The 27,703-nt window shown below is 40.0% G+C and overlaps 1 protein-coding gene across 18 annotated transcripts in view; it reads left to right on the top strand.

Annotated features, from left to right (window-relative positions):
• SIPA1L1 (signal induced proliferation associated 1 like 1) overlaps positions 1-27,703 on the top strand; it is a 335,579-nt gene that overhangs the window by 240,737 nt on the left and 67,139 nt on the right. For all 18 annotated transcript variants that reach the window (XM_075927311.2, XM_075927307.2, XM_075927300.2 and 15 more), the window contains 4 exons: positions 1,155-1,312; positions 9,060-9,636; positions 10,810-11,084; positions 23,639-23,917. In XM_075927311.2, the coding sequence (XP_075783426.2) occupies positions 1,155-1,312; positions 9,060-9,636; positions 10,810-11,084; positions 23,639-23,917 (1,289 nt within the window). The remainder of the gene's footprint in view (positions 1-1,154; positions 1,313-9,059; positions 9,637-10,809; positions 11,085-23,638; positions 23,918-27,703) is intronic.

Here is a 27,703-nt window from a genome sequence, read left to right as displayed (position 1 = left end):
TCTACTCGCCATGGGCGAGTAGAAACAGCGGTTTGTCAACCCCTGTTAGAGTGTGTGTGTGTGTGTGTGTGGTTGCAGAAAGTTATTTTGACCATGCTGTAGTTGGCATTTTCTCCTTAAAGACAGAGTTAAAACAGTGCCTTTTGTGGTATTTGCGGGGGTGAGGAAGGGGAGACGTAGTGTACTATTTGAGTTTCTGTCCTGAGGCTGAAACACAAAATCAAGGTCTTACAGTCATTAAAGCATGTTTGGTATCTTTTATAAGAACAGAGATGTTCACTCAGGTATCCTGGACAATTTCAAACTCAGTCACATTCTACCTACATAAATTCCTCCTATCTATATGTTTTCAACTGAATACATTTAATAATCTCTTCTTTTTCCTAAAGTACTCTGTAATGTTGCTGTGCACTATGGAATAACTACATTTCAGTCCAGAAGTGGCTGCTTTTCTGTGAATAAGGGAACTTGGCGTATTTATTTCATAAACAAAAACTGAAACCTTTTTGTTAATGTAAGATCACGGTTAACATGAATTTTTGTTATTGTTGTCTGCTCGCCAGCACTCTTGTTGCTGTTGTTTATGCAGAAGAAAAAAATGTGTAGACTGTAATGTTGCATTTAAAAAGAAACATACCTTTGAAAAATTAACAGTAACTTGCACTACCGGTTTAAACAAGAAATGTTAACCTACTTAATTATATGTATAGGAGTGTTTTTCAACCTCTAATTGCCAGCTCAAATTGTTAGAACTTGCACAGAAACAACTAGAAAATCTAAACTGTAACATACCGTGTGTTACAATGTATTTGATTTTCAAATCACTTAGTCTTCCCCATATGTAGTTCTTTCTTTGGGTTTAAAATAGAATTAAAATTGTTATGGAAACAGAAATTGCAAGATGCTAGCATTTTGTCTTAATATGTCAGATATTGGCAAGATCCTCTTTGAAGTCCTCAGATATTCTGTTTATTAATGTCTCCATTGCCTTGTAGAATAAAATGTTGGCAATTGCTATGTGACTTACACAAAAATACCCCATAATTAGTAATGACATTTAAAAATATAATTACATGAAAAATAAAAAAATGAAAAGATTGGTGCATTTTAACCTATTCGCTAAGATTTCTGTTGTCGTCATTAATTTTTTTTAGCTCCTGAGAAAACGACATATTGGAAACGATATTGTGACGATTGTTTTCCAGGAAACTGGAGCACAACCATTCAGCCCAAAGAACATTCGCTCTCACTTCCAGCACGTCTTTGTCATTGTAAGAGTGCACAACCCCTGCACTGATAACATCTGTTACAGGTAGCTATTGCCAGGTTAACAGCAAAAAAACCCCACAGAAGCTTAGAATATTTTTGCATTCTTAAATACATTTTATTGCTGCCTTTAAGAAGACAGTTTTCTGGGTGTTGTAAGGTAGAGAACATTATTAAAATCACAAACTAGAATGGGTACTGGTGGGTATATAGACATATTCAGGAAACAAGCTGCAAAGAATAGTGCCTAAATAGGTGCTTTGGGACATATAAAATAAGACTTGTTTTGTTACTGATTAGGTACTGAGTTCTCTGGGATCCTTATATAAAACTGAGTTCTCTGGGATCCTTATATAAAACTGTAGTAGGTAAATTAAGCTGTTACCTATTTTGAAAAATATCTGAATCTTCCCAATTAAAAATTGATTGACAGAGTGCTAATTTCATTAATGTATTTATGCTCATTAAACTTTTGTATTGAAAGTGGATTTTATGTTACATTTTTCAAGATTAGGTAACTAATTTATATATCATTTTATGATATTCTTAATAGTTGTAAACTAAATGGAAAATGTATTATTTTTTTGTTAATTCATAAAGGATTCACTGCTTTTTGTGGAAAAGACTCATTAATCTGAGTTTGTGCTGCCATTTTAGTGAAGCTATTAAAGAAGTATAGTTAGCTTTGCAGAAAGAAGAAACAGAGTTACATTTTCTGCCTGAAACAATATTTTTATTACACAATTCGTTTCTGTACAGAAATGTAGTTTTTTATTAAAAAGTAGCAAAACCACTTGGTTTCAGTTATACCTCTACACAGATACAGGAGACTTCCCATGTATGATAATGTGCATGATCAGGACCTTTGTGTGTGTCATGTGCCTTGCATGGCCTTAAAATCCTTCATCAATGGATTTTCACGGGATAAATACTTGATACAGATTTATACAATTCAGTTCTGAAAAGCTTTAATAGGAAATCTGAGTAAGTTAGACTTTTTCTACACTGGATTGGAACAATATCATAGGTTCATAAATTCTGAGAGAGACTGAAAGCAAATAGTGTAAGATTGTTCTATGTCTTGCATTAAACATCATATGAAAGGAGCAGAATTGGGCACCATATTGCAAAGTATTTCTCTCTCTCCAAGGGTAAACAATCTATTAAAGTATTAACTCCAATATCATTGGTATTCAACTTCTAAACTAGTTGCATTGATAGCCATATAGCCAAAATTAAATTCTTAAACCTGCAAAATGTGGCTACACATTGGACCTCCGTGGTCTGGTGCTCTTGGGACTTTACTAGACACAAACAAGGGGATTTGCTGGACCATAAGTGGTCTCCTACCATTGGCCTCCCAGATCACCTCCCCTACTGCTTCTGGATGCTTCTGACCCAAGTCTGGCCCTGCTGTCTTTGGGCTCCAGCCTCAGCCCTAGCCCCCCCTTCTGCCGGCCTGGATTGGACTTCTTGGGGCCCAAGTTCCCTGGCCACCACTGGCCCTGCTGTTGCTGGAGCTGGAGCTTCATGGTTGCCACGGCTGGAGCTCCGTGGCCACTGCTGGCCCCGCTATCTCCAGGGTTCCATGCCTGCTGCCAGCCCCACTGCCACCAGGGCAAGAGCTCCCTGCCATGGGACTACCTGCCTGGTTGCCAACTCCCCATGCTGTGCTCCGAGCCCCACTGCCAGACCTCTCTGCCTTTAGGCTTTGTGGTCCAGGGACATCCGTGATCCTGCTAGACCAGAGAGTCCTAGTATATGGAGGTACAACCTGTAGTAGCTTTTCATATATGCAACAGTTGTATTTAACTCATAGACAGCCTGTCTGCTAAGAAAACGACTCTCCAGGACTATTGGAGATGACTGAAAGCCAAATGACTGCACCATTTGAGCAGCACGTGTGGAGTGATTTCTGATATGTTATCACTGCTTCCAAAGAGTTGTTAGAAAATGAGATTGAAAAGTGAACTTGATGATAAAAGATGACTTTTCGAAAGCGGTATCAGCCTCACTGTTTTGGGAGAGTTCTTTAATTTTCCTTGGTTTTCATAGAAATGGAGATTTTAACATCTTGAATGCTTGTTTTCTGATTATATTTTGCTGGTTCAGATCAGCGGTCATATGAGAGATAGGTTGAATAAGAACAAAAACTATCTACCATATCTAACAACTGTAACAAACTCATAAAATATCATTGTTTGTTAGGAATATTATTAGGGCTGTTGATTAATTGCAGTAAACTCGTGTGATTATTGCATTAAATCACAATTTTAATCGCTCTGTTAAACAGTAGAATTGCAATTGAAATTTAACAACTATTTTTGGATTTTTTTCTACATTTTAAAGTATATCAATTTAAATTATAACATAGAATGTAAAATGAACCATGCTCACTGTATGCTTTTATTTTTATTACAAATATTTGCACTGTAAAATGATAAAATGCAAATATTTCTGTGCTTGCCAGTGACTGTGGCTTCTTGCAAAAGAAGTTTTGGTAAACTAAAATTAATTGTTATTTATGTATTTTCCCTTTTTCTACGAAATAACTACGATGAATATATAAACATGAGGGGAGGTGCAATTTTATAGTCTTGCCTCCAGCACAAAATTAGCTAGTTAGGGCACTGGTTTGAAGCATGAAGAGACATGTAAATATCTTTTAATGATGGCTATAACTAAGCCATACAAATGCCTGTTCTCATGTTCAGATGACATTTTAAAGAAAAAGAGGGCAGCATTATCTCCTGCAAATATAAACTAACTTGTTTGTCTGAGTGATTGCCTGTATCAGAAGTAGGACTGAGAGCACTTTCTAGTTTTACATTGTGTTGTGTATGAATGCAGTTAGTTTTTTGTTATATAATTCTTCATTTGTAAGTTAAACTTTCATGATAAAGAGATTGCACTACAATACTTGTATTAGGTGAATTCAAAAATACTATTTTTACAATGCAAATATTTTGTAGTAATAAATATAAAGTGAGCACTGTACACTTTGTATTCTGTGTTGTAACTGAAATAAAAATAATTGAATATGTAGACCTAAAAATTTAAATAAATGGTTTTCTATTATTGTTTAAGATCACAATTAATTGCACAATTTTTAAAATTGCTTCATAACGCTAAATATTATGTATGACTTGATTTTCTTGTTCAATTTTATATTGCTGTCTGACTGAATGCATAGATTTGAATCAAAGAAAGCTATAAAGGATGGTTGTTAGGGAACCCACTAAGGGTAAAACAATGTCAGAGAGAAATTAATCTCTCAGTTACATGCTCCAAAGTAATTAAGTCAAGAGTGGCTGAGCCATCAATTTGGGGAAGAAACTGTCTTATTAGCATGATCCAGATAAAGATGCTTTTCTCTTCCTAAAGCTGAGATCAAAAATCATGAGAGGTTAAAAAGATGAGAAAGGGAAGTAGGAAGTGGTCATAAAGGAAGCTAATGCAGACACTAAGTTAGCATGCAGTGATGCTGAGACACAGACTGACTGACTGGAAAGCCAGGGTCTTTGGCAAACAAGCTTTTATTTGCTGCCTAGAAAATAGAACAAAGGGCAACAAGACTAAGTCGTGTCTACCTAGGCGCTTGAGGGAAATTTCAAGTGTAGGTAAGACAGGCTCAGAAGGGAAAACCTACTCAGAGACTTTGACACCAATGAACATTCAAAATGAACCATCAGGTTAATTAGTATACGAGTAATTTTATCTTATTTTTCTTTTTAGAGTATCAGCATTATGAGGCTCTGGACACAGAAAGTTAATTCACTGAATGACCTTGTTAATGTGGTCAGGATAGAAATTTATGTTGAATCGTGTGAAATATGTTTGGGATTCTTCAGCTAGGCCTTACGAGGCTCTGGTCCATATTCAAAACTATATGACATTTTTAGCAAAGTGGCCAGTCAGTTGCTCTGCCTCACTAGTGCTTTCATCTTTTGGCAGTGGACCCCTGGATGTTTACATGAATGTTTCCAAACTCTCAGCAAGTTTCCAAACCTATTGTTTTACTGAAAAATTATTGAGAATTTATTCTGTATAATAGGGAAGAAAGGAAAAAAATTGTGGTGTTTCCATTATTAGCCCTGTAATGCCTATATTTGATCACTTTTGATTCAAGTAATTTATGTAAAACCTTAAGGGGAAAGAAATGTGTTTTAATAAGTTTCTTTGTAGTGAGTATTTCATAGCCTACTTGATTATGCTGACAGAGTTTTATATATATTAATTTTGCTTCATTTTATCTATATTTGTGCACTTCCTCATTTTAATACATTTTTTTCTAGAAAGATACCTTTTGTTGATTGTGTATGTCATCTGGTTTTTAAAAAAACTAGATAGGTGCTAGTTTCATTTGAGCCTTTCATCCTTTTCATTACTTATGTGTTACTGAGGCAGAAAAGATGAAGCTGGCATTTGGAAATGTGTGTACCAGAAATTTTTGTCTAGAATGCAAATCATTATTTAATTTCAAGTTTATATAATTTTCTGTGGGTGCCCCTGCTATGCTCTGGTGCTTGTGCCATAAATTGAAATACAGAATTGCCCATACATAATTCTTTCCTCATAAATCAGTCAGCATTAATCATTCTGCAACTGCAGCACTTTTCAAGTTGTGCTATTTGGTGTAGTTTCAAAATATTGACAGATCCTGATTATTAAATTACATTTATTTATTGGGAAGACATGGTCCCTGCCCTGAAGGACTTGAAATCTTATTAGAGACACATGTGATGAGGAAAGAGAAAAACAGGATGGGGGGGCAAGAAGGGTTTCAAATACATAGAAATCAGGTTACTTTTGTTTTTAATGGTTGCAATTCTATGGCTAAGGTTAAGTTGAATTCAGGTACAGGCAGTCCCCGGGTTAACGAGGATCCGACTTACGTCGGATACCTACATACAAACGGGGCTTTTCTCGCCACAGAGGATGCAGGCGGCAGGACCGCCCAGACGCGCCGCTGTCCCACCGCCCGCGTCCTCCGCGGCGAAAAAAGCTGCTTCGCGTCTCCCTGGTCTACTGCGGGGGGGTCCCCCAGCAGACCAGGGAGACGCGGAGCAAAGCCGTGGAGGACGCGGGCGGCGGGACCGCGGCACGTCTCAGCGGTCCAGCCGCCGCGTCTCCCTGGTCTGCTGGGGGGGGGGGGGGGCGCAGCTAGTACGCCCCCGCCCCCCCAGCAGACCAGGCTTTTTCTCGCCGACACCTGGGGTAGAGGAGCTGAGAGGCTGCCAGGTTGGTCCCAAAGCACCAAGGTGCGGCGCTACTTGACCAACCCAGCAGCACCCCAGCTGCTCTGCCCCAGGCGTGTCCAATTCAGCCGCTGCTGGTCAGTTTCAACAGCGGCTGAATCTGAACGCCAGTTCCGACTTACATACAAATTCAACTTAAGAACAAACCTACAGTTCCTATCTTGTACGTAACCCGGGGACTGCCTGTATTATATGTATGAAGAATATATGGCATCCTCACCAAAGTTACAGAACTTTCTTTTGGACACCAAATGAATTTTCTGATAATTAGCAAGTAAAAACCTTTATTTGTTTAAGGTTAAATTAATTGAATATAGGCCCTTTCCGAAATGTAACACTATTTGTCGGGTCTCTTTTCTGGTCACTAATTAGTTCAACTCCGCATTTTTAACAGAGATGGGAATCTCTAAGCATAGTTTCAAAAATAAGCTTTTAGGATTAATAATTGTGTTTAGTTTTCTGTTATAATTCTGGAGTTTCTTCTTCAGTAGAGGCTGAAGATTAATGTTGTCCTTCAGAAAAACTCTCAAGAATGGTTGCCACCGCTTTCTCTCAATGGAACTGAAACCTCAAGCTGCTTTCAATTAATGTGGTCACTACCTTCGTTCTCCAGCTCCTGTTGACAGAACAGAGATCCATTGTCTTCCCCAAAGGCAGCTTGGATTCATTCCCATAGGGATCAACAGGAGACTACGGTCATTTTAAGAAGGCCACCTAAACTCAGAGACTTGTAGCCTGAGTCCCACAAATAAGACTTGGTGTACTGCACTGGCCTGCAGCAGTGCGGAGAGCCATATGGTGCAGCAGGCAGGGAAGCTTCTGAGAGTGCTGCTTGCTGGGAGCTGCTTACTTACTCTGGCACCTCACGCTTTCCTGCACCCAACTTCCTCCCAGATCCTGCACCCCCTCTTAGCTTCTCCCCAGGCTGGAATCATCTCCTGCACCTCCTCCTGGACACGGCATTCCAATCCCCAGCCCCAGGTCACCAGTCAAACCTTCTGCACCCTTCTCTCCCCACCCCAGGTCATAACTCCCTCTCAGACCCTGCACCCACTCCTATATCCCTCTCCTTTGCCAGAATCCTCTCTTGCACCTATTACCCCCCACCCCATTCCCATGGGGGGACCTTGCACCCTCATTCTCTGCTGCTCCAGGTCACAACCCCCTCCTTCACTCAAACTCCCTCTCAGACACCACACGCTAGTCCCCTACCCTGAGTATCCTTCTGCACCCTGCTTCCACCCCAGACCCCACATTCACTCCATAGAAAAATGCGCCATTGACCACTTCCCAGAATCTTTGGAGTGGCCTCTCAACAATAATTATTGCCCACCCCTGTATTATGGACCAGTCTTTGGTAAGGATAGTTGTGAATAATGGCAAACGTAAGTGTTAATTTTTCAAAACTAACATTTAGAATTAACAGTTGCATAAGAGGCACTGAATGGAAGGTGACGAGAGTGAAATATATATACAAAGTGCATGAGTGTGTACACAGATTAACATATGAGGTGGCAAGGAGGGAGAAGTTTCGGGGTTATGTAATGGGAATGCAGGAAAGGAAATAGCAGCGAGGGTGAAGCTGGGGTATACATTATGGATATTTTTTACTTTGGTGCAACACAGCTCTGTAAACCTTTTCCTGACCATCAGAGAATGGCATGTATCCCATTCTCCCTTGATTTCTCCCCCTCCCCCCACCCCCGCCATAGTTAAGAAAGCTTTTTTCCTACTAACACAGAGCAGTTCTGGCCTTAAGGAAAGCAGACCAACATTTTTAAAATTGTTCTTTCAATGGATGAATGTACATATCTATTATATACACACAGTTTCATACATAATAAAGAAAATTGGAGGTAGAGTATCTAAATGAAAACATCAAGAGTGTCAGTTTTGGTAAAAATAAAATCAGGAATGGTTTACAATGAATTATCAGTCTTCTTATGGACAATCATAGGTGCTGCCCTATATAAATATTAAAGAATAAGTACAGGAGCCAGAATTATTCACCTTCATCTTCTAGGTGAGCCATGTACCACTTGGAGAATGTCATATACTAAGAGAAAACCCCAACAGCTTTGATTTACAATAAATTTAATTATTTGAGACTTACAAAAATACATGGCTATTAACATTTTAATTGTTATTATTAATGTGTATTACAATATATTAACCAAATCTTCAAGTTTGTGTTAACATTTTTGCATGTATTGTACCTGAAGTAAATGGCAATTGAGAACATTAAGAAGAATAAGTGATTATTTATCTCTCACTTCTACTCCCTTCACTCACAAATAAAGTATTCAAAGTTATAAGTGATTATAGAAAACTTCTGAGAAAGTAGCAAAGTGAAAAAATAATGGTGAGTTATATGCAGGTGAATCAAGCAGTCCTTTCCTTTGCTATTGTATGTCTGTTGGAAAATCAGAAGGTGGCCTGAGAGAAGGGCTTGCCTATCTCTCTGGATTCCATAAAATACTGAAGAGAAATTAAAATATTGACTCATCACTTCTTCATTTCTGTATTTTTTTCCAGTGTTGCTGTGACAAGATCCAGAGATGTACCATCCTTTGGACCACCAATCCCAAAAGGTGTTACCTTTCCTAAATCAAATGTGTTCAGGGACTTCTTACTGGCCAAAGTGATTAATGCAGAGAATGCAGCTCATAAATCTGAGAAGTTCCGTGCCATGGCCACCAGGACTCGCCAAGAATACTTGAAAGATCTAGCAGAAAAGAATGTTACCAATACACCAATTGACCCATCTGGGAAGTTTCCTTTCATTTCACTTGCCTCTAAAAAGAAGGAAAAGTCTAAACCTTATGCAGGAGCGGAGCTCAATAGTTCTGGTGCCATTGTGTGGAGTGTCCATGCAAAAGATTATTGCCAGGGTATGGAAATAGACTGTCTCCTGGGTGTATCTAATGAGTTTGTAGTTCTCATAGAGCAGGATACAAAAAGCGTGGTGTTCAATTGTTCCTGCAGAGATGTGATAGGGTGGACTTCAACGGACACAAGCATCAAACTCTTCTATGACAGAGGTGAATGTGTTTCGGTGGAGAGCTTTATCAACAACTTGGACGATATCAAAGAGGTTGTGAAAAGGCTGGAGGTTAGAATTTTTTTTAATTAAAATTTGGACTTTGGTAACAAATGAATTGAAATGCTTGCAGTAGCCATGTTTGCTAATTAATTATTTCCACAAGGCCACTTCTGTGTTCTCTTTCTGTCTGTGGACCTCCCTCCCCCCCATTTTTACTTTGGCATGTACCAATAAATAGCCAGCCATTGTGGGTTGTTTTGCATCAGTCATGAGTAGCAGATAGTGTTTGAAAAAAAATTTTAGAAAAAATGTGGTTTCTTCAGGAACCATCAAGTTGTAGTATCATTTGACTAGACAAATTACACAATCTGTTTCCCTTGTTTTCGCTCCTTTCCCAGTCATATCCATGTTATATTAATCTCAGATGAAGTTGTAAACTAATTGGAGTAGGAGTTGCTGGACAGTAGTGTGTCTGGACCGTGCCAAGCAAATCAGGCCTCAATCTAGACTGAGGCCCCTAAATTCTGTCTCAATACAAATAATGGTAATAAAGTAAAATAATTCATTGCATTTTTATTGTCTGTCTAAATGCATTCTCTGTCAATTGTCACTATTTCTCCAGCTGTTGTGAAGGAAATTGGTATATGTAGCAGCTTTGTTCTTCGTTGCATCAAAAATAGCAATTGTATAATGAACAAGAAGGAACGAGAGATTCATTCCATTGATCAAAGCCTTTAGAATGTGTATTCATCCTGTTCCAGTTAAGAGAGTGGCATAAGGTTCTAGTTCCACCTACAGTAAATTGGATAGTTGCACACCATCAAACTACAGAACTTAAATAATGGAGAAATTGTAGTTTTGTGAAATAACCACAGACTTGCTTAAAATGTCAAATTTTAAACAAAAAATGAAATACAGGTGCTTATGCAGCTTCCACACTTACCTGTTGTGAACTGGCACATTCCTTTAATTTTCCTATGAAATAAGTGGAACTTTAAGGCAGAGCTATAAAACCATTAGTTAATTCTGTGTAATCAGATGCTATCTTAAATATCCAGCTTGAATAAAGAGGATTTGTTTGAACTGGTATCATACACAGCAATGGGGACTTTCCCTGAGAGAAAGTGCTTGTTTCCTTTCCCCATGCCCCATCTTGGAATGTACCTATAAAATTCAGAATTATAGTCTTCTCAGAATGTAATCCATTGCACTAAACACTTTCCTCTTTATTTCATTTCTCAGTTTGTGACAAAGGGCTGTGAGACCACGGAGATGACTTTACGTAGGAATGGACTGGGGCAGCTTGGTTTCCATGTGAACTATGAAGGCATTGTGGCAGATGTTGAGCCCTATGGCTATGCTTGGCAGGCAGGATTACGACAGGGCAGTCGGCTAGTGGAGATCTGCAAAGTGGCTGTGGCCACTCTAAGTCATGAGCAAATGATTGATCTCCTGAGAACATCAGTAACTGTGAAAGTTGTCATCATTCCTCCACATGAGGACTGCACTCCACGCAGGTACTGTGAGGTGACTGAACGAGAGTTAATGCCATCTAGAGCTATCCTTGTGCAAGAAATTTGTGGTAAAAATGCACAGTGTTTTGCCTTTTGGTATTTTGCCATTGAAATAAATTTTAACTTGAGTAAAGATTATAAAAGAATCACATTACAGCATCCCATACTGTCAACTGAAACAAGTTGCAAAAGTGGACACGCTGTCTAAATTTACACGTCAGCTCCACAAAGTATCTACTATGTATACCGTAGTTTTGTATAATTAATTATACTTTCAAGGTATTCTTCAGACTCCCACAAATACCTTGTGGACATCAAACAACTTTGAACTGAGAAATGTACATTTACGATAGTCAAAATAATAGTTAATTCTCCTCCTGTTCAGACTTTTAATTCCTGTGGCTCCTTTTGTTCAAAGCTAAGTGTTCCATTCCCCTTCCAAATAAGCAAGAACGCATGTGACTTGAGCTTATCAGTCTACCTGCATGAGTATTTGATCATGGAACTTGCTGCAGATGGAGTCTATTTCTCCAATGTGTGAGCTTTGCTGCCTCAGTCCTTGCCAAGTTCCAGTCTAGCTGACAACTTTCTATTGCCTTGATAACTTTTAAGTCATGGATAAACTTTTATCTTGTGATTTTTCTCACTAACCTGGACCCTCCCACTCTCCTTCCTCTTTTCTTATAGCTCCATTTTCCCAATTTATTTATCATTTTTATTGCTTTTCTTTCCCATCATATCACGGAATCTAATTCCCATCTCTCTAATAGCATGTATTATTCCTCATAAACAGTATTTAAATATGAAAGAAGAGTCCTATGTAGTCTGAACTTGCCCACTGTCAGCTCAAGGTTTATGCTAAATTTGGTTAGAAGAAAACCAAGTATAAGAATCAAATCCTCTTTTGAAGGAGGGAATGTTACAGTGATTTGTGAGATGATTATTATTTTGAGATGTGAGTATCTGTCATAATAAAGGAAATCACCTGCATATTAGATAGCAGTCCTAATTCTAAAAAAACCTACTTTTGGTTTTAGTCATTTAGATTTGCCATATAATCAACAGGAGTGTAACCCCTTCTGTGATTTACTGTCAAATGAGAGGGAAAGAACAGGAGCTTCAATTGTCCCAAAATTGTTGGTACAAAAGTGAATACATATTAGGGATTGAAATGAGCAGGGACACAAGGTCATTCCTGGAAGCTCTTTGAAATGTTTTTGTACAGTATCTGGCAGGATCATCAAATGAAAAGTTCAGCTGCAAGTATGATAAAAAGATTAGAACGTAAAAATCTAGCTCAGATGCCACTTAGTTCAAATATCATTGCTGATTATACTAAACATAGCTAAAAGTAGGCTTAGCTTCAGTTTGTCCACTATCACAGCAGGAAGAGCTATCTTAGTATTTTTCAAAATACTCATCCCAGAGTCAGTGGGTTTTGATAGTGTAGGGGATCAAAGATCATAGTATCTTATTACTCAATAATAAACTCTTGAATGCCAATTTCTATATCTGCCTACTGCATCCATAAAACAATTTATAAATTGTTACATTTATAAATGTTCTTAAATAATTAATAATAAACATACCGTTAAAACCTCAAGTTAAATCTTTACACAAAACAAGTTATTTTTAGCATTGTTTTCCAAAGTCAAGTTGTTTTTTGAATAATCCAAGAGATAATTTATTATTTTTATTACAGTAATATCTAAATACTCTAAAGGCTCTAATTAGAGGGAACCAATTCTTCTAGGTGCTGTACAAACTTGTAGTAAATCATCCCTTTCTCAGAGTTTATAACCTAAATATGAGAGCATATTGTGCAAGTATGTGGCCATCCCTCTTGATCTTCATCTGAGGGGAGAGCACACCTCATTGCATTTGCATCCTTAGCATGGTCATCAATTAGGGAATTAACTGTTTTTAAAGCTTAGGTTGCTTGAGCTGAATTGAGTAAGTGACTCTCCGATCCCTGGCCCTAAAGCAAAGTGAGGCACGAACAGTCAAGTGCTCTGGCCTGTGTTTATGGCAGAGCAGCAAGGGGTTTACCATTGCCATTGAATGCAATTAATTGGTCATTTCTGACTTTGAATTGGAGGCATAGGAAAAAACAAGGAAAAATTACATAGTCTCATTGCTTTAACTGGAGCCACATCTAACCAAGGATGTAAGAATTTAACCAGTTAATTGATAAGCTGATGCTAATCGGCTTCTATTACTGGTTAAACTCTGCTAGAGTCCTTCCTTCCAGCTCCGTGCCTGGGCTTCATCCATGTTGCCTGCCTGCATGGTGAAGGGCCAGCAGCTGCAACCCTACTAGCAGCAGAGCCTGCTGTGCGGAGCCAGCCACTGATACCCGCTGGCAGCAGAGCCTGTGGTGTGTGCTCTGTTGGTAGAAAGATGCAGATTAGGCATGTCGACATTGCAAATGAAGCGGGGATTTAAATATCCCATGCTTAATTTGCATAAAAATGGCCGCCGTTTTGCCGACTCAGCACTTTGTCGGCAAAAAGAGGCAGTCTAGAGAGGGATGTGTTGAAAAAGAAAGCCTTTTTCGACAGATCCCTTATGCCTCCTGCAAGGAGATTTACAGGATCTGTTGAAAAAGGCTTTCTTTCTCGACAGATCCTTCTCTAGACTGCCTCTTTTTGCTGACAAAGTGCTGAGTCGGCAAAAATGGTGGCCATTTTTATGCAAATTAAGCACGGGATATTTAAATCCCTGCTTCATTGCAATGTCGACCTGCCTAATCTGCATCCCTCTGCCAACAGAGGGATGCAGTCTAGACTTACCCCAAGTGTCCCAAGAAGAAGCAGGCATTCCCAACATCTTGGATAATCTCCCCACCTTCAAGTCAATAGGCCTTTTGCGTATTTTGTGAGTTCACTTATCTGCGATCAGTGCCTAACACCTTCCAACTGATAGCCAGTCTATCTGCACCACCTTGATGATAGTACATCTTCTCAAGATTTTAATTTGAACTTTTCTGCCTGTAACCAAACCAGTTCCAATTTGGGATCTTTACTTGGTACTCTCAACATTAATTAGGCCACTATTTGAACTATCAGATGTGTTTGATGTCTCATTTATTGATGAAGGTTGCCTCTCTACTGGCCATCACTTCTACCAGAAATGTAGTTGAACTTGTTGCCCTTGTGGCTGATCCACGGAATTCAGTATTTCATAAGGACAAGGTCTTGTTCAGGGGTCTCAAACTCCCAGCCCGCTGGCCATCTCTAGCCAGAGCAATTACGCAATCTAGCCTGGCATTCCTGGCAGCTGGGGGAGGAAGACACTGTGCATTAGCAGCCCCCAAGCCCTGCCATCTCCCTGCCCTCTACCCTTTTCTCTCCCCGTGTACCCCCCCCCACCGTTCCCTGTCTCCGAGGATGTGATTTTGAAGATCATGGCAGGAGTCCTGGTGTGGAGTGGCGGCAAGGGTTGCACCCCCGCTCCCTGTGGCAGCAGGAACTGTTTGGAAGCAGAGCAAGTGTGCTCATCCAGTGTATTCCGCTTCTTCCACACTCCTGCTGCACCACCACACCAGAGCCCCTCCCCAGTAATCCCCCAAGCTGCATCCTAAGGACTGAGGTGTCATGGGTGAAGAGGGCATGGCAATGGTGAGAAGGGGCAAAGCGTGGGAGCCAATAATGCACTGCCCCTTATACCTCAGTTCATGGCATTAGAAGGGCAAAGTGCAAAACAACAGACACTGCTGGTAGGAATCTTAATGGTCTCACTCACAATGTGATCTATAAAGTGCCAGTAGTGCCCCTCTGCCATGTATATTGGCCAAATTAAACAGTCTCTATGAGAGGGAATTAATGAACACAAATCAGATATCTAACAAAGCAATGCACAGAATTCTGTTGGGGAACATTTTAACTTGCCTGGGCACTCATTACTGAATTTCAAAGTCACTGTATTATTTCAAACCAATTTCAAAAGCCAGCTCGATGAGGAAGCTACAGAACTTAATTTCATTTATACGTTTGAGTCCCATAACAGAAGTCTAAACAAAGACATTGGCTCGATGACCCGCTACATTCCACATCCTAATGACATAAAAAAACAAAGGGTTCTTAAAGAGGGTACTAAATATTCTTTTCAGCTTCATTTAGCATGGACACTCTAATTGACAATTTCTTTTCCCTTTTTTTCCCCTTTCTTTTTCCTCCTTTTACCTGCACCTCACCCCCTCTCTGTTCTATGTATTTTAAAACTAGACCGACCCCTTAAACTCCATTCATCTGAAGAAGTAGGTTGTGCCCACAAAAGCTCATTATACCATCTATGTTTTTTGTTAATTTCTAAGGTGCTGCAGGACTATTTGTTGTTTAAGTTTTTACAGTAACCCATGTAAGTTGTTCCAATTGTTGATGACAATGTTAAAAAATGTGTGTCCTATTTCTAGTCTGTCTGCCTTTGGCTCTTACTATGCCTTGTTTGCTAAACTAAAAAGTCCTCTATTATCAAATTTCTGTTCTTTGTTTAGGTATTTATAAACTCACCCTCAACTCACCCCTTATCCTTCTCTTTCTTAAGCTAAATAGATTGAATATCTTGAGTCTTTCACTGTAAATCATGTTTTCCAATATCCTTGTGGCTCTTCTCCAAACCCTTTCCAATTTATCTCATTCCTTCTTGAACTGTTGAAACCAGAATTGAACACAGTATTCCAGTAAAAGTTACACCAATGCCAAATACAGGGATAATACAACTTTTCTATTCCTACCTGAGATTCTTCATTTTATAATTCCAAGGATCTCATTAGTCCTTAGGGCCAATCACACTGGAAGTCAGAATCAAATGATCATCCACCGTGACCCCCCAAATCTTTTTCTGAGTCACTGTCCCACAGAATAGAATCTGCCGTCCTGAAAGTGTGGTCTAATGTTTTTATGTTTAGTCATATTAAAATACATATTGTTTGCTTCTCTCCAGTTTATCAAATAATCCAGATTACTCCGTATCAGTGATCAATCCTTTTCATTATTTACCAGTCCCCCAATCTTCGTCATTTACAAATTTGATCTGTAACTACTTTGTTTTCTTCCATATCCTGGCTTTAGAATGATTATGGAGGTGCAGTGGTTACTTTGCCGACTCTGTAGTTGCTGAAGTTGTGGCCACTTTCATTTTTAGCCCAATTTTTACACCTTCCCAAATCAACAAATTCCTTTTAAAAAATATCCCTTTAGATTCTAGTTTGGTATTTGTGGTCTCTAGCAAGCATTAAACTTTTAGGGAAAATGAAGTTGATTATCTTCTAATACATGTCAAAGGTATAAAATTTAATCAAACTTTAAAAATAAAGTCACATCCCAATTGGTGCAGCTGTGACTGCATGTTCTTGTGAGAGGCTTTATGTTTGAAGAATTCCTGATAATCACTTTTATATTTACTTTTAATGGGTATGTTTTAATGTCTTCAGAAGATCAATATTGTTTGAGGATTTCTTTCCTTTCTATTGTTCAGTGAAAAAAAAAGAAACAAAAACCTTTTTGTTGGTTAAGCAGGAATTCCTGGTTCATGCTGTTTCTCAGTTCTTTGTTCAGGTCCTGCCTCATTTAAAGTGTAAATTAACCCACTGTGCAAGTGATGTTGTTTTAAATAGACCATTAATTCATAGGGTTGCCAGATGGTTTCAACAAAAATACTGGACACACTTGACATTACATCGCAATCTACATTTCATCTTATTTAGAAAATACCGGACATTTATATTTTCTCAATTTGTTTCCCAAACAGAGAACTCAAATACTGGACTGTCCGGTTCCCAAGTACAGTGTTTCCTCCCCAAGTGGGGCCAGGTCAGGTGAGATGTCGCACACTGATCTAGCCAGATCAGTGCCCATGTTTCCCCATGTGGAGGGTAAAATCAGGTGCAAATGGAATCTGATAGTATCAACGACAATTAGTACCCAGACATTTGGAATGCCCATCAACATGCACTGCCCATTCTGGTGGTACTCTGCCCTTACCAGATAAATTGGCTCAGAAGATGCCACCAGGCCCCTCTGGCTTCTCCACAGGCACACGGTGGACTACTGTATGCTCCAAGCCTTTGCTCTTAGCAGAGGAGCTGATTTTACACTGCCTGCAGTCTCAACTCCTGATTCGCCCCTCTCTCACTTATAATTAAACTCTTCTCCTGCTACCCAAGAAGTCTGTCGCATTTTAACGCCATAGTCCTCCAGTACCGTCAATTCATTTTTTGCCAGAACAGTCAAAAAAGTATGAAGAGTTCTTGGAGCTGGAACCCTTGTTTTTCCCCAGTGTCACACTAGAGTCTGGACTTTCAGCCCAGACTGCCTCACTCCACAGCATATGGTCTAGCCGTGGAGGCCTGGTACTGCTACCTCTGAAGGTTGCCATACCTGAGGAATCCTCCTTCTGGGCCATAATGGGGACCCTGGGATCTCTATCACAAATACCAGGTGCCATCTCAGGCATCCCATTGGCTCTCCCACTTGCCCACCAGTGCTCTGAGTTTATGAAGAGGAGGCAGACATTGAACTGGTACTGCCAGCTCCACTGGTCCCCATTGCTGCATCCTCATCACCTGATGAGTCTCTTACTTTTCTCCCACTGTCCACTATACAATCACCACCAATATGATTATTTGCTCCAGAGGGTAGCATCCAAACCTAGGTAGCCTGTCTGAGGATGATAAGGACCTGCAACATCAGCTTCTGAACATCCTCCAACCCTAGGGGCCTTTTTGGGTAGTTCTACCTGTTAATGAGTCCATCCTCCAACCAGCAAGGCAGTGTAACACATCCCTGCCTCCTGTGCCCCCACACCTAAGAGAGCAGAGAGGAGATATTTTGTGTCTTCTAAAGGGGCAGCTTTTCCTTTTACGCAAAAGGGGTAGCTTTTCCCTTTACTCAGCCAGCTCCCTGGTTGTCTATTCAGCAGCAGAGCAGGCAGTCCAATGCCCTCAGCAGTCTAACCTCCAGACAGAGTAGTTAAGCGGTGGGCATGAAGGTACAGTCTTTGGCAGGACTACAATTCTGCATTGCTAACTACCAAGCTCTGCTAGCCAAGTATGATTTTTAACAACAGTGTTGTTGTTGAAGGTCAAGCTGCCAGAGTACCTGCTGCAATTCCAGGGGCTGGTAGACAAAGGGCTTCAGGTCAGCAAGGTAGGCCTCTAGGTCACAGTGGATGCAACCGACACATCCTCTCTCTCTGGTGACTGCAGTTGTCATATGCACTGGAAGTGATGGCTGTCATTATCCGACTTCCTCCTGGAGGTTCAAAATACAATTGAGAAACTTATCTTTATAAAGAACAAGTTCTTTAAAAAAAAAAAAAAAAATAAAAAAAGACAAAATCCCTCCACTTGCAGAAAAACTCCAAAGCCACACTATTGTCCCGAGGGGTGTGCGTGCATGTGTGTATGTATACACACACACACACACCAACTGGAGCCTTAATCTTATTCTCTCTGTCCTCACAAAGCCACCCCTTGAGCCACTAGCAATATAGTCCCTCTCCCACCTCTGAAATAAAGTGACATTCTTGGAACCATTACTTCAGCAGCCATGATAGCAGATCCTTCCACCCGCCTATATTCCACAAGAAGAAGGCTCCTTAGAGATGCATCCAAAATTCCTCTGAAAAGTGCTATCAGAGTTCCAGCTAAATCAGTGGATCCACTTGCTGGTTTTCTGCTCCAAACTGCATGCCTCCCCTTTGCATTTCCTTAATGTCTACTGTGCACTGGCATTCTACCTATACCAGTGGCTCCCAACCTATGCTCCGTGGACCACTGGGGGTCCACGAGGGCACTGTAGGGGGTCTGCGGAAATGTAAAAGTATCCTTACTTTTCTTTTCCTTCCCCCATCCCTCCCGCAGCCGTGTACGTTGGGACACAACTTGCTTTTGATCTCATTCCCCAGATGCTAAGGGAGTGTGGGGAAGGTGCTTACATGCCATGTATGCCTCTCACACCTGGCTGATGTGTGAGAGGTATGCATGGAATGCAAGTACTTTCCCCTCACTCCCTTAGCATCTGGGAAATGGGATCAAAAGTAAGCTGTGATCTGGAGCACATGGCTGCTGCTCCGCCCCTGCACTCCAGGTCATGGCTTGTTTTTTATCTCGTTCCCTGAACACTAAAGGAGCGTGGGGAAAGTTCTTGCATGCCAGGCATGCTTCTTATACATCAGCCAGGCATGAGAGGCATGCACAGCATGCAAGCACATTCCCTACACTCCCTTAGTGTCCAGAGAACGTGATCAAAAGTAAGCCATGTCCTGGCATGCACGGCTGCTGCCCCCCTACACCCTTCTGAAGTTTTGCCCTTGCCCCCAACCCTTCTGAAATTCCACCCTTGAACTTCATGAACTATTATACATTTCAAATGATTATCAAGTAATGGAATGTTTGAAAACAGCTATATTTGGGGGAAGGGGGCTGTCCATGAAATTTTAATAGATTGAAAAGGGGTCCGTATTCTCGAAAAGGTTGGGAACCACTGATCTATACAGTATACTCTACTTTCACATATCACCAAAGCTGTTTGTAGTCCTCATCAAATGGTCAAAGATCAAGCCCCCTGTCATCCCAGTGAATCTCCTAATTGGTCTCAGGGAACATCCGTGAATGCTATAAGCAATCCAGTATGCCCCTGCCAGATAGTCACAGTGCACTCTATGCAAGTGCAAGCCCCCATATAGACCTTACAGAAAGACATGTCCTGGCAAAATATCTGTCTTGCAGCAACATGGTGCTCTGTCCACATATTCATGAGACACTGCCATCGCATAAGTAGTAGCTAGAAATGCCATTGTGGGGCTAAGTCATATTCAGACTGCACTTCTGTTGGGATCCTCTCATTCTCCTCCACACTCATCACTGCCAGCAAGTCGTCGACGCATAGAATACACATCAGGACCATTACATGAAGAGGAGGAGGTTACTCACCTGTAACTTGGAAGCACTTTGAGATGTATGGCCTTATTTGTATTCCATTACCTGCCTTCCATTCTCTCTGCTTTGGACTGGATCCAAAATGGTAAAAGGGAAACTGGAGTGCCATCAACCTGCATTACCCGATACACCCTTGGCAGTGGGTTCAATGAGATGTACTATGTATGTGCAGTTCAAAAAACACTGCTAAGAAACTTTTCTGGACTCAGGCAGAAAGCACCTACATAAGCAATACACTTAAGGACCACACATGTTGGAGAAAATCCCATTACTTATCTGTAACCTCCTCTTCCAGTTTCCTAATCATGACTGTGGGTTAAAGCAGGATTTCTCAATCCATGAGTTGCCAGAATGTGTCACAAAGGTCAGTGAGAAAATCTAGCCCTTGTGGAGATTGGATTCTACCTCTGGGGAGGGTGCCAGACTTTGGGGAGTTGCAAAGTCTGTCCTGCAGAGCTGGCTTCTGTGCATCTGGTCCTATTGGGGTTCTGCTCCAAGCTTCAGGCAGTGTGCCCTGGGGCTTGGGCTCACAGTGTGATGACATGGGCTCAGGCTGGACCAAATTTCAGTGACTGCACTGTGATCCCATATTTCTCAATACCTGGAGCAGGAGCCATTCTTAGCCAGACCCATGAAATAGGAGCGGCCACTTTGGTGAGCATAGGGTTATTTAGTTATTCCTGAGGGAATTCTGGGAACATCTGGTTTGAGTGTTAAGAGCAGGTGGGGTAGTTGCAAATCACCATCTTGAGAAGCAGGGCTGGGCTTCCTGTTTCATTCGCTGCTGTGGTGCACCCTGGAAGGAGCAGGGTTGTGGATGCCCCAGCTGATGGCTCCTGTCACTGCTGGGCTCTAGATGCTAGTCCTGACTGCTGGGTTGGGAGAACAGGATGATTTCTTCCCCTGTACTGGCTGCTCCCAGGGCTGTATCCAGGAATCTCATCATTCCCCAGTCATGGCGGCTGTGTGTCATTGTGACGGGATGTGGTCACAGAAGACCCTTTGGGGGTGGTTCCCAGAGTGCTAACATAACCACTGACACTCACCTCCTTGCTCTCTGGGGCTTCTCACCACCTTGTCCTGCTGGGCTAGTTCCGCGGGTCTCCCTCAGCCAAGGCACACCTCCTGACTCTCCCAAGGAGCAATACAGACACTGAACCTCTTCCGTCCAAAGAAAATGCAGTTTTAGGCCCAGCTTCCAGGGAAACCACTCCCCAAATGGGATCAGAACTCCAAATAAATCATTCAGGTAAGCTTCCTTTAACAATGGAAGGAGGATGTGCACACTGATTGCTCTCCCAGGTAACAGTTATTTACACTGGGCTTGATAAAGTGATTTTATTAAGTACCAACAGTAGGATTTAAGTGGTTGCAAGTGAAAACAGGTAGAGCAAAGTAGATTACAAATTTAAAATAACAGAAAATGCATGTCTAGTTCTAACACTTACCACAAACGTACCCAAAAATTGTTCTTATTGCAGCTAAGCCTCCAAACCAGGGAAGATCTTTTTACCCTCTAGGGTCTTTGGTTCATTCTCTTGGGAGTGACATGCCAGTTGAAGACCAAGAACTGAAAAACTATGCATCTTCAATAGCCTACCTTTCAGGCAGGAATTCTCTGTTTTACATTCTCCCCGTACATGGAAAATTACCTAATCAGTCCCTACTAGTTTGGGAGATGACATGACTTCCTAAGACCAACTACTGCTAAGACTTAAAGGACAAAAGAAGATGCTTACAGGTGATCACCACACATTGAGAAAAACACCCTAGATGATTTTTGTTTGCACATTTAAAACCATAAATCATTCCATACTCCATATTTCTAACTTCACATACAAGAATGATACATAGACCAAAATAAGATATACAGGTCCAGCAGATTGAGACATTAAGATTGATAGGTTACATGAGGTATTTTGTCCAAAGCATCTTCGAGTTATGCATATTTTGTCCATAAATCAATTTCATAAAGCATTGTGGGGGGGACTATCACAGTCATCATATGAGGAGCTATCCCCCTGTTTGCCCACCCTCCCCTGCAGTTTGACCCTCCTCCCCTGCATCCAGATTCCTTTCTGAGCCCCAATCACATTCACTTGTATCCCCCAACAGAGTCCCATTTCCCCTGAACCCAGAACCTCCCTTTGAGCTCCATATATCCAAATCCTCCTGCCCCAGACTCCCACTCATTCCACACCCGGATCCCCCTTCACTAAGCTCTTCTGCACTTGGATTCTGCTGAGCTGAACCTGTTTGCCTCACATCTGGATACATGAGTATGGCTCGGCATGCATGACTGCAAGATTCTGACTCTCTTGCTTGCTGTGGAGCCAACTAAATGTGCTAGTATGCCTAGTAAGAAATCTATCTGTAAAAAAAAAAAAAAAAAAAAAAAAAAAAAAAATCTGAATCTTTTTATTGCCTATATCATTACAGAGAAACTTGCTGAAAGATATTTTGAAGTAATTGAAATGGCACGATTATATTGTTATTTTGACAAATAAAATATGCAAACGTTTTAATTTTTGGTGTAGCATTCCTCCAGAGTATTTATTTCTGAATATGTTAGTGAGTTTATAATAAATTAAATAAATTTATGGCTTAATAAATATATATTTTTATTAATTACTACTGTCAGAATAGGTCATCCAGGTTTACAAATGGTTCCAGAGCTCAAAAAGGTTGAGAAACACTGGATTAAAGCACATCTAGTTGAGCGGAAATTTGAGGCACTCACTGGGACATCCATGTTCTTTATTTGGTAAATTGATAGTTACTAAAAAACATAGGGAACCATTAATAGAGAGAGTCAAATACTGAACTCAGAATTCAAGATGTAAAGGTACCTGTAACTGACCTGATCTTCCAGTTCAAGTAGAAGTGAAGTACAGCAAAGGACAACATATGCTTTTGGATGCTTAGAGGAGTGATCTCTGAGCAAATGTATAGATACATTTACACACACTGTCTACTGTATTAAAAAAAATAGATATCTGTAAAAGTCAGATTTGATCTTGACCTTTCATGGACCTAGGTCATTGGGTTGGGCTCGTTGCAATTAAAAATCCATCTGTCAGACTCATTATTATTGAATTGTAGACAGTAGAGAGAGAGAGATACTATATTAGCTCATTAACAAGATGGTTTATTAGGTGATGAGCTTTTGTGGGCCAGACCCACTTCCTCAGATCAATATGTGGAAGAAAATCGGCATAACCATATATACCAATTTTCTTCCACATAATGATCTGAGGAAGTGAGTCTGGCCCACGAAAGTTCACCACCTAATAAACCATCTTCTTAGTTTTTAAAGTGCTACATAGTTCTGTCTTCAGCTAGACCAGACTAACACTGCTGCATCTCTATCAATATTAGCTCATCTAATCCATTCTATGTTTCTCTGAGTTTCTTACTGTCTATATTTTAGTATTTGTATAAGCCTGCTGCAAGAAAAGTTAAGGCAACAGAAAAGATATATATTAAATGGCATTAAAAGCTTCTGTTTAATTGTGACCTTTGCCAACATATATCAATGTAATTCAACACAATACTTATTTTTCTTTCTTTGGTGTGAACAAATCTCTTACTTCTGTATTCATTTTTTCCCTTCTAGGAGTTGCTCAGAAACCTGTCGTATGCCAGTGATGGAATACAAAATGAATGAAGGAGTTCCATATGAATTCAAATTTCCCTTCAGAAACAACAACAAATGGCAACGAAATGCAAACAAGGGACAGGGGCCTCATATGGCACAGGTACCATCCCAGATACAAAGTCCAGTAACATCTAGGATTGGTTCAGGGAAAGGAGAAGGAAAAATGCCACCTCAAGAACGAGCAGCCAACATCCCCCGGAGCATTTCTAGTGACGGACGTCCATTGGAGAGCCGGCGGTATGTATGCTGTTCACAAATCAATTTCAACACTTCAGATTTTTTTCCTAATCAACACACATTATATGTATTTTCAAATATTGTATTCATTATATCTTACAAATAACTACAAATGTAGACCAGAATAGAATAAGTTAATCTATTTGCAAAATGAGGTGATATTGCATTGTTGGAATCTGATTTGTTAGGTCAGATTTTGAAATTAATGTATTGTTTTAAATTTGATGAGACCAGAACTGAAATCCTGGATCCAAATACAACTGGACTTTTGGATGTTCAAATGCTAGATCCACATTTTGTATCTTTTGTTTTAAGTCAGATACAGCTGTTGATACAGAGAAGTAGCATGAGGTAAAATACTTAGGAAGAGTGATAATGCATACCACAATAGAGAGAGATGAGGGAGGCAAATTTTCCTGCTATGACCAAGTTTTCATTTAATTTTAGAGCCAGAAAACAGGTATCTTAAAGTTGGAATTTCTTCTGCCTCTCCTCATTTACAAATGAAACACTGATTATTTTTGATGTAGCAGCCCCATCATATCACAGTAGTTCCATCCCTTTAATACAGAATGATGTGGATGATAGTACTGAAATGTACTGTCTTTGTTTTGATTACTTGGTTTAAATCAGATAGTGTCACTAGACTTATAAAGAGATAGACAATGGGCGGGGTGGTGCAGGAAGTCTGTTTTGTATGCTACCTTATGTATAGTGTGTATATATACCATGTCTGAATTATGCTTTACCCATCTGAAAAATACAAAGAAGTGGAACAATACATGCTATAAATTTCAGAACTCTTAAAAAATATGATACAGTGAATTAATTCTTTAAAGCATTTATTCATGTAGCCAAAAATTGGAGGGAGAAATTAAGTGGTAGCATAGATGAGGGAGGGAAACTGTAGCAATGAGATTAACAGGAGTGTTGTAAGCAAGACATGGGAAGTAATTCTTCCACTCTTCCATGTGCTGATTAGGCCTCAACTGGACTATTATGTCTCTGGGCACAACATTTCAAAATAAGTGTGGACAAATTGGAGAAAGTCTAGAGAAGAGCAACAGAAATGATTAAAGGTCTAGAAAACATAACCTATGAAAGAACTGATTTTATTTAGTCTGGAAAAGAGAAGATTGAGAGGGAACATAACAGCTTTCAAGTACCTAAAGGGGTGTTACAAGGAAGAAAGAGAAAAAATATTTTCCTTAAGCTCTGATGATAGGAAAAGAAGTAATGGGCTTAAATTGCAGCAAGGGAGATTTAGATTGGATGTTGGGAAAAACTTCTTAACTGTCAGGATGGTTAACCACTGGAATAAATTGCATAGGAGGTTGTGGAATCTTTCAGTTCTAGTCCCATCATTGGAGCTTTTTAGGAGCAGGTTAGACAAACATCTGTCATTGATGATCTAGATGGTTATTGGTCCTGCCATGAGTGAAGAGGACTAGACTTGAGCATTCAATCACAGAATACTAGTACTGGAAGGGACCTTGGAAGGTCAAGTATGGCCCAGCAGTTGACAAATGATGATTACTCCTAGTGAATGTATCGATTATACTTTTCTTTCTTTCTTTGTATTAGTCACAGTGATTTTATATTGCATTTACACCCTTGATTTGTATTTTGCCTCATAAGGAAAATCTGCATTTGAGAATTTTAGCAAGGAATTTACTTGTATTACCAGTATTCAGTGCAAACACCAACATTTTTAGCACTATGTCAGTTAAATTGATATTAACATTTAAAAGCCAGAAGCTTCTTGAACCTTGATTACACAGTTTCCTGTTGATTTACCAATGTTAGTATAGCCCACACACCACCTGGGTGTGGTGTACTGTCCCATCCAACTGCACTGAGACCATGTACAGGGATAGTGAACATGAGAACTGCCATATGGTCAGACCAATGGTCCATCCAGCCCAGTCAGTATCCTGTCTGCCAACAGTGGCCAATACCAGATGCCCCAGAGACAGGGAACACAACAAGTAATCCTCACGTGATCCCTCCCCTGTCACCCACCTCCAGAGAAACAGAGGCTAGGGATGCCATTGATGGACATAACCTCCATGAATCTATCTAGGTATTTTTTTGAACCCTGTTAAAGTCCTAGCCTTCACCCCCATCCTCTGGCAAGAGGTCGACTGTGCTCTGAGTGAAGAAAAACTTCCTTTTGTTTGTTTTAAACCTACAGCCTATTAATTGCATTTGGTGGCCCCTAGTTCTTATATTGTGCGAATAAATAAATAAATTTTCCTTATTCACTTTTTCAATAACAGTCATGATTTTGTAGACCTCTATCATATCCCCCCTTAGTCGCCTCTTTTCTAAACTGAAAAGTCCAAGTCTTTTCATCTCTCTTCATATGGGACGTAGTATTCAAGATATGGGTGTACCATGGTTTTATATAGAGGCATTAAGATATTTTCTCTCTTATTCTCTATCCCTTTTTTAATTATTCCTAACATTCTTTTTTTTTTTTTGACTACTGCTGCACATTGAGTAGATGTTTTCAGAGAACTGTTGACAGTGACTCCAAGATCTCTCTCGAGTAGTTATAGCTAAATTAGTCCCCGTCATATTGTACATATAGTTGGGATTATTTTTTACTATGTGCATTGCTTTACATTTATCAACATTAAATTTCATTTGCCACTTTGTCACCCAGTCACTTAGTTTGAGGAGATCTTTTTGAAGCTCTTCACAATCTACTTTAGTCTTAACTATCTTGAGCAGTTTGGTATCCTCTGCAAATTTTGCCACCTCACTGTTTACCCCTTTCTCTAGATCATTTATGAATAAGTTGAATAGGATTCGTCCCCGGGTGGAACCTTGGGGGACCCCACTAGTTACCTCTCTCCATTTGGAAAATTTAACATTTTTTCCTACCCTTTGTTTCCTATTTTTTAACCAGTTATCAATCCATGAAAGGACCTTCCCTCTTATCCCATAACAACTAACTTTACTTAAGAGCCTTTGGTGAGGGACCTTGTCAAAGGCTTTCTGAAAATCTAAATGTCCTATGTCCACTGGATCCCTCTTGTCCACATATTTGTTGACCCCCTCAAAGAGCTATAACAGATTAGTAAGGCATGATTTCCCTTTACAGAAACCATGTTGAGTCTCCTCTATGCCCTTTGCTAATAGACCAGTGGCTTTTAGCTCATGTGGTAAGCGCCATAGGTTCCAGGTTCAGCTCTGCTTTTTAGCATTACATTAGCACAGATGGAATTATCTTCTTTACAGAAGTCACAGAAGCCAGTTTAATGTTTATTAGCTTTCCTGTGATGAGTCTATTTGGGCCAAAATAGAGTATTTTGTTTTCAGATTTGTAGCATCCACAGGATTGATAGATTAAGAGCTGCATGGATTGATATTTGCCCACTCCTGTACTGTAGGATTTTAAATTATAATAAATAATAGTAGGACAAAACAGAAATTAATTTCCATACCATTCAGTGTTTGGGTTGTAAATATGAAACCTTGAGTCTGAGTTTACTTGGTTTAAAAACAGTTGAGACTTTTTTATCCCTGCTCCTTAAAATCTAACATTTTTTCTGAAGCATTTTTTTAAAAGGTCAGTATTAAGTCTGTTCAACTTTAAAAATGTGTTGTTTAAGTTTTTTGTTTGGGTTTTTTGCTTTCTCTCTCTGTCCCTTTCTCTCCCTGCTAAAGAGGTGTAGGCTGGATCGAGTTTATATAAAACAGCTGCTGTTTAATGTTCACTTGTTTCCAGTTAAGATAAAGAAACAAATACTTTTGTGATGTTAATGGAGCACTGAAATA

Source organism: Pelodiscus sinensis, chromosome 5 (assembly GCF_052426305.1).
Source record: "Pelodiscus sinensis isolate ZL-2025 chromosome 5, ASM5242630v1, whole genome shotgun sequence".
Lineage (NCBI taxonomy): Eukaryota > Metazoa > Chordata > Testudines > Trionychidae > Pelodiscus > Pelodiscus sinensis.
The sequence above is the reverse complement of the archived record's forward strand: the minus strand, read 5'-3'. Positions and strand labels throughout refer to the sequence as shown.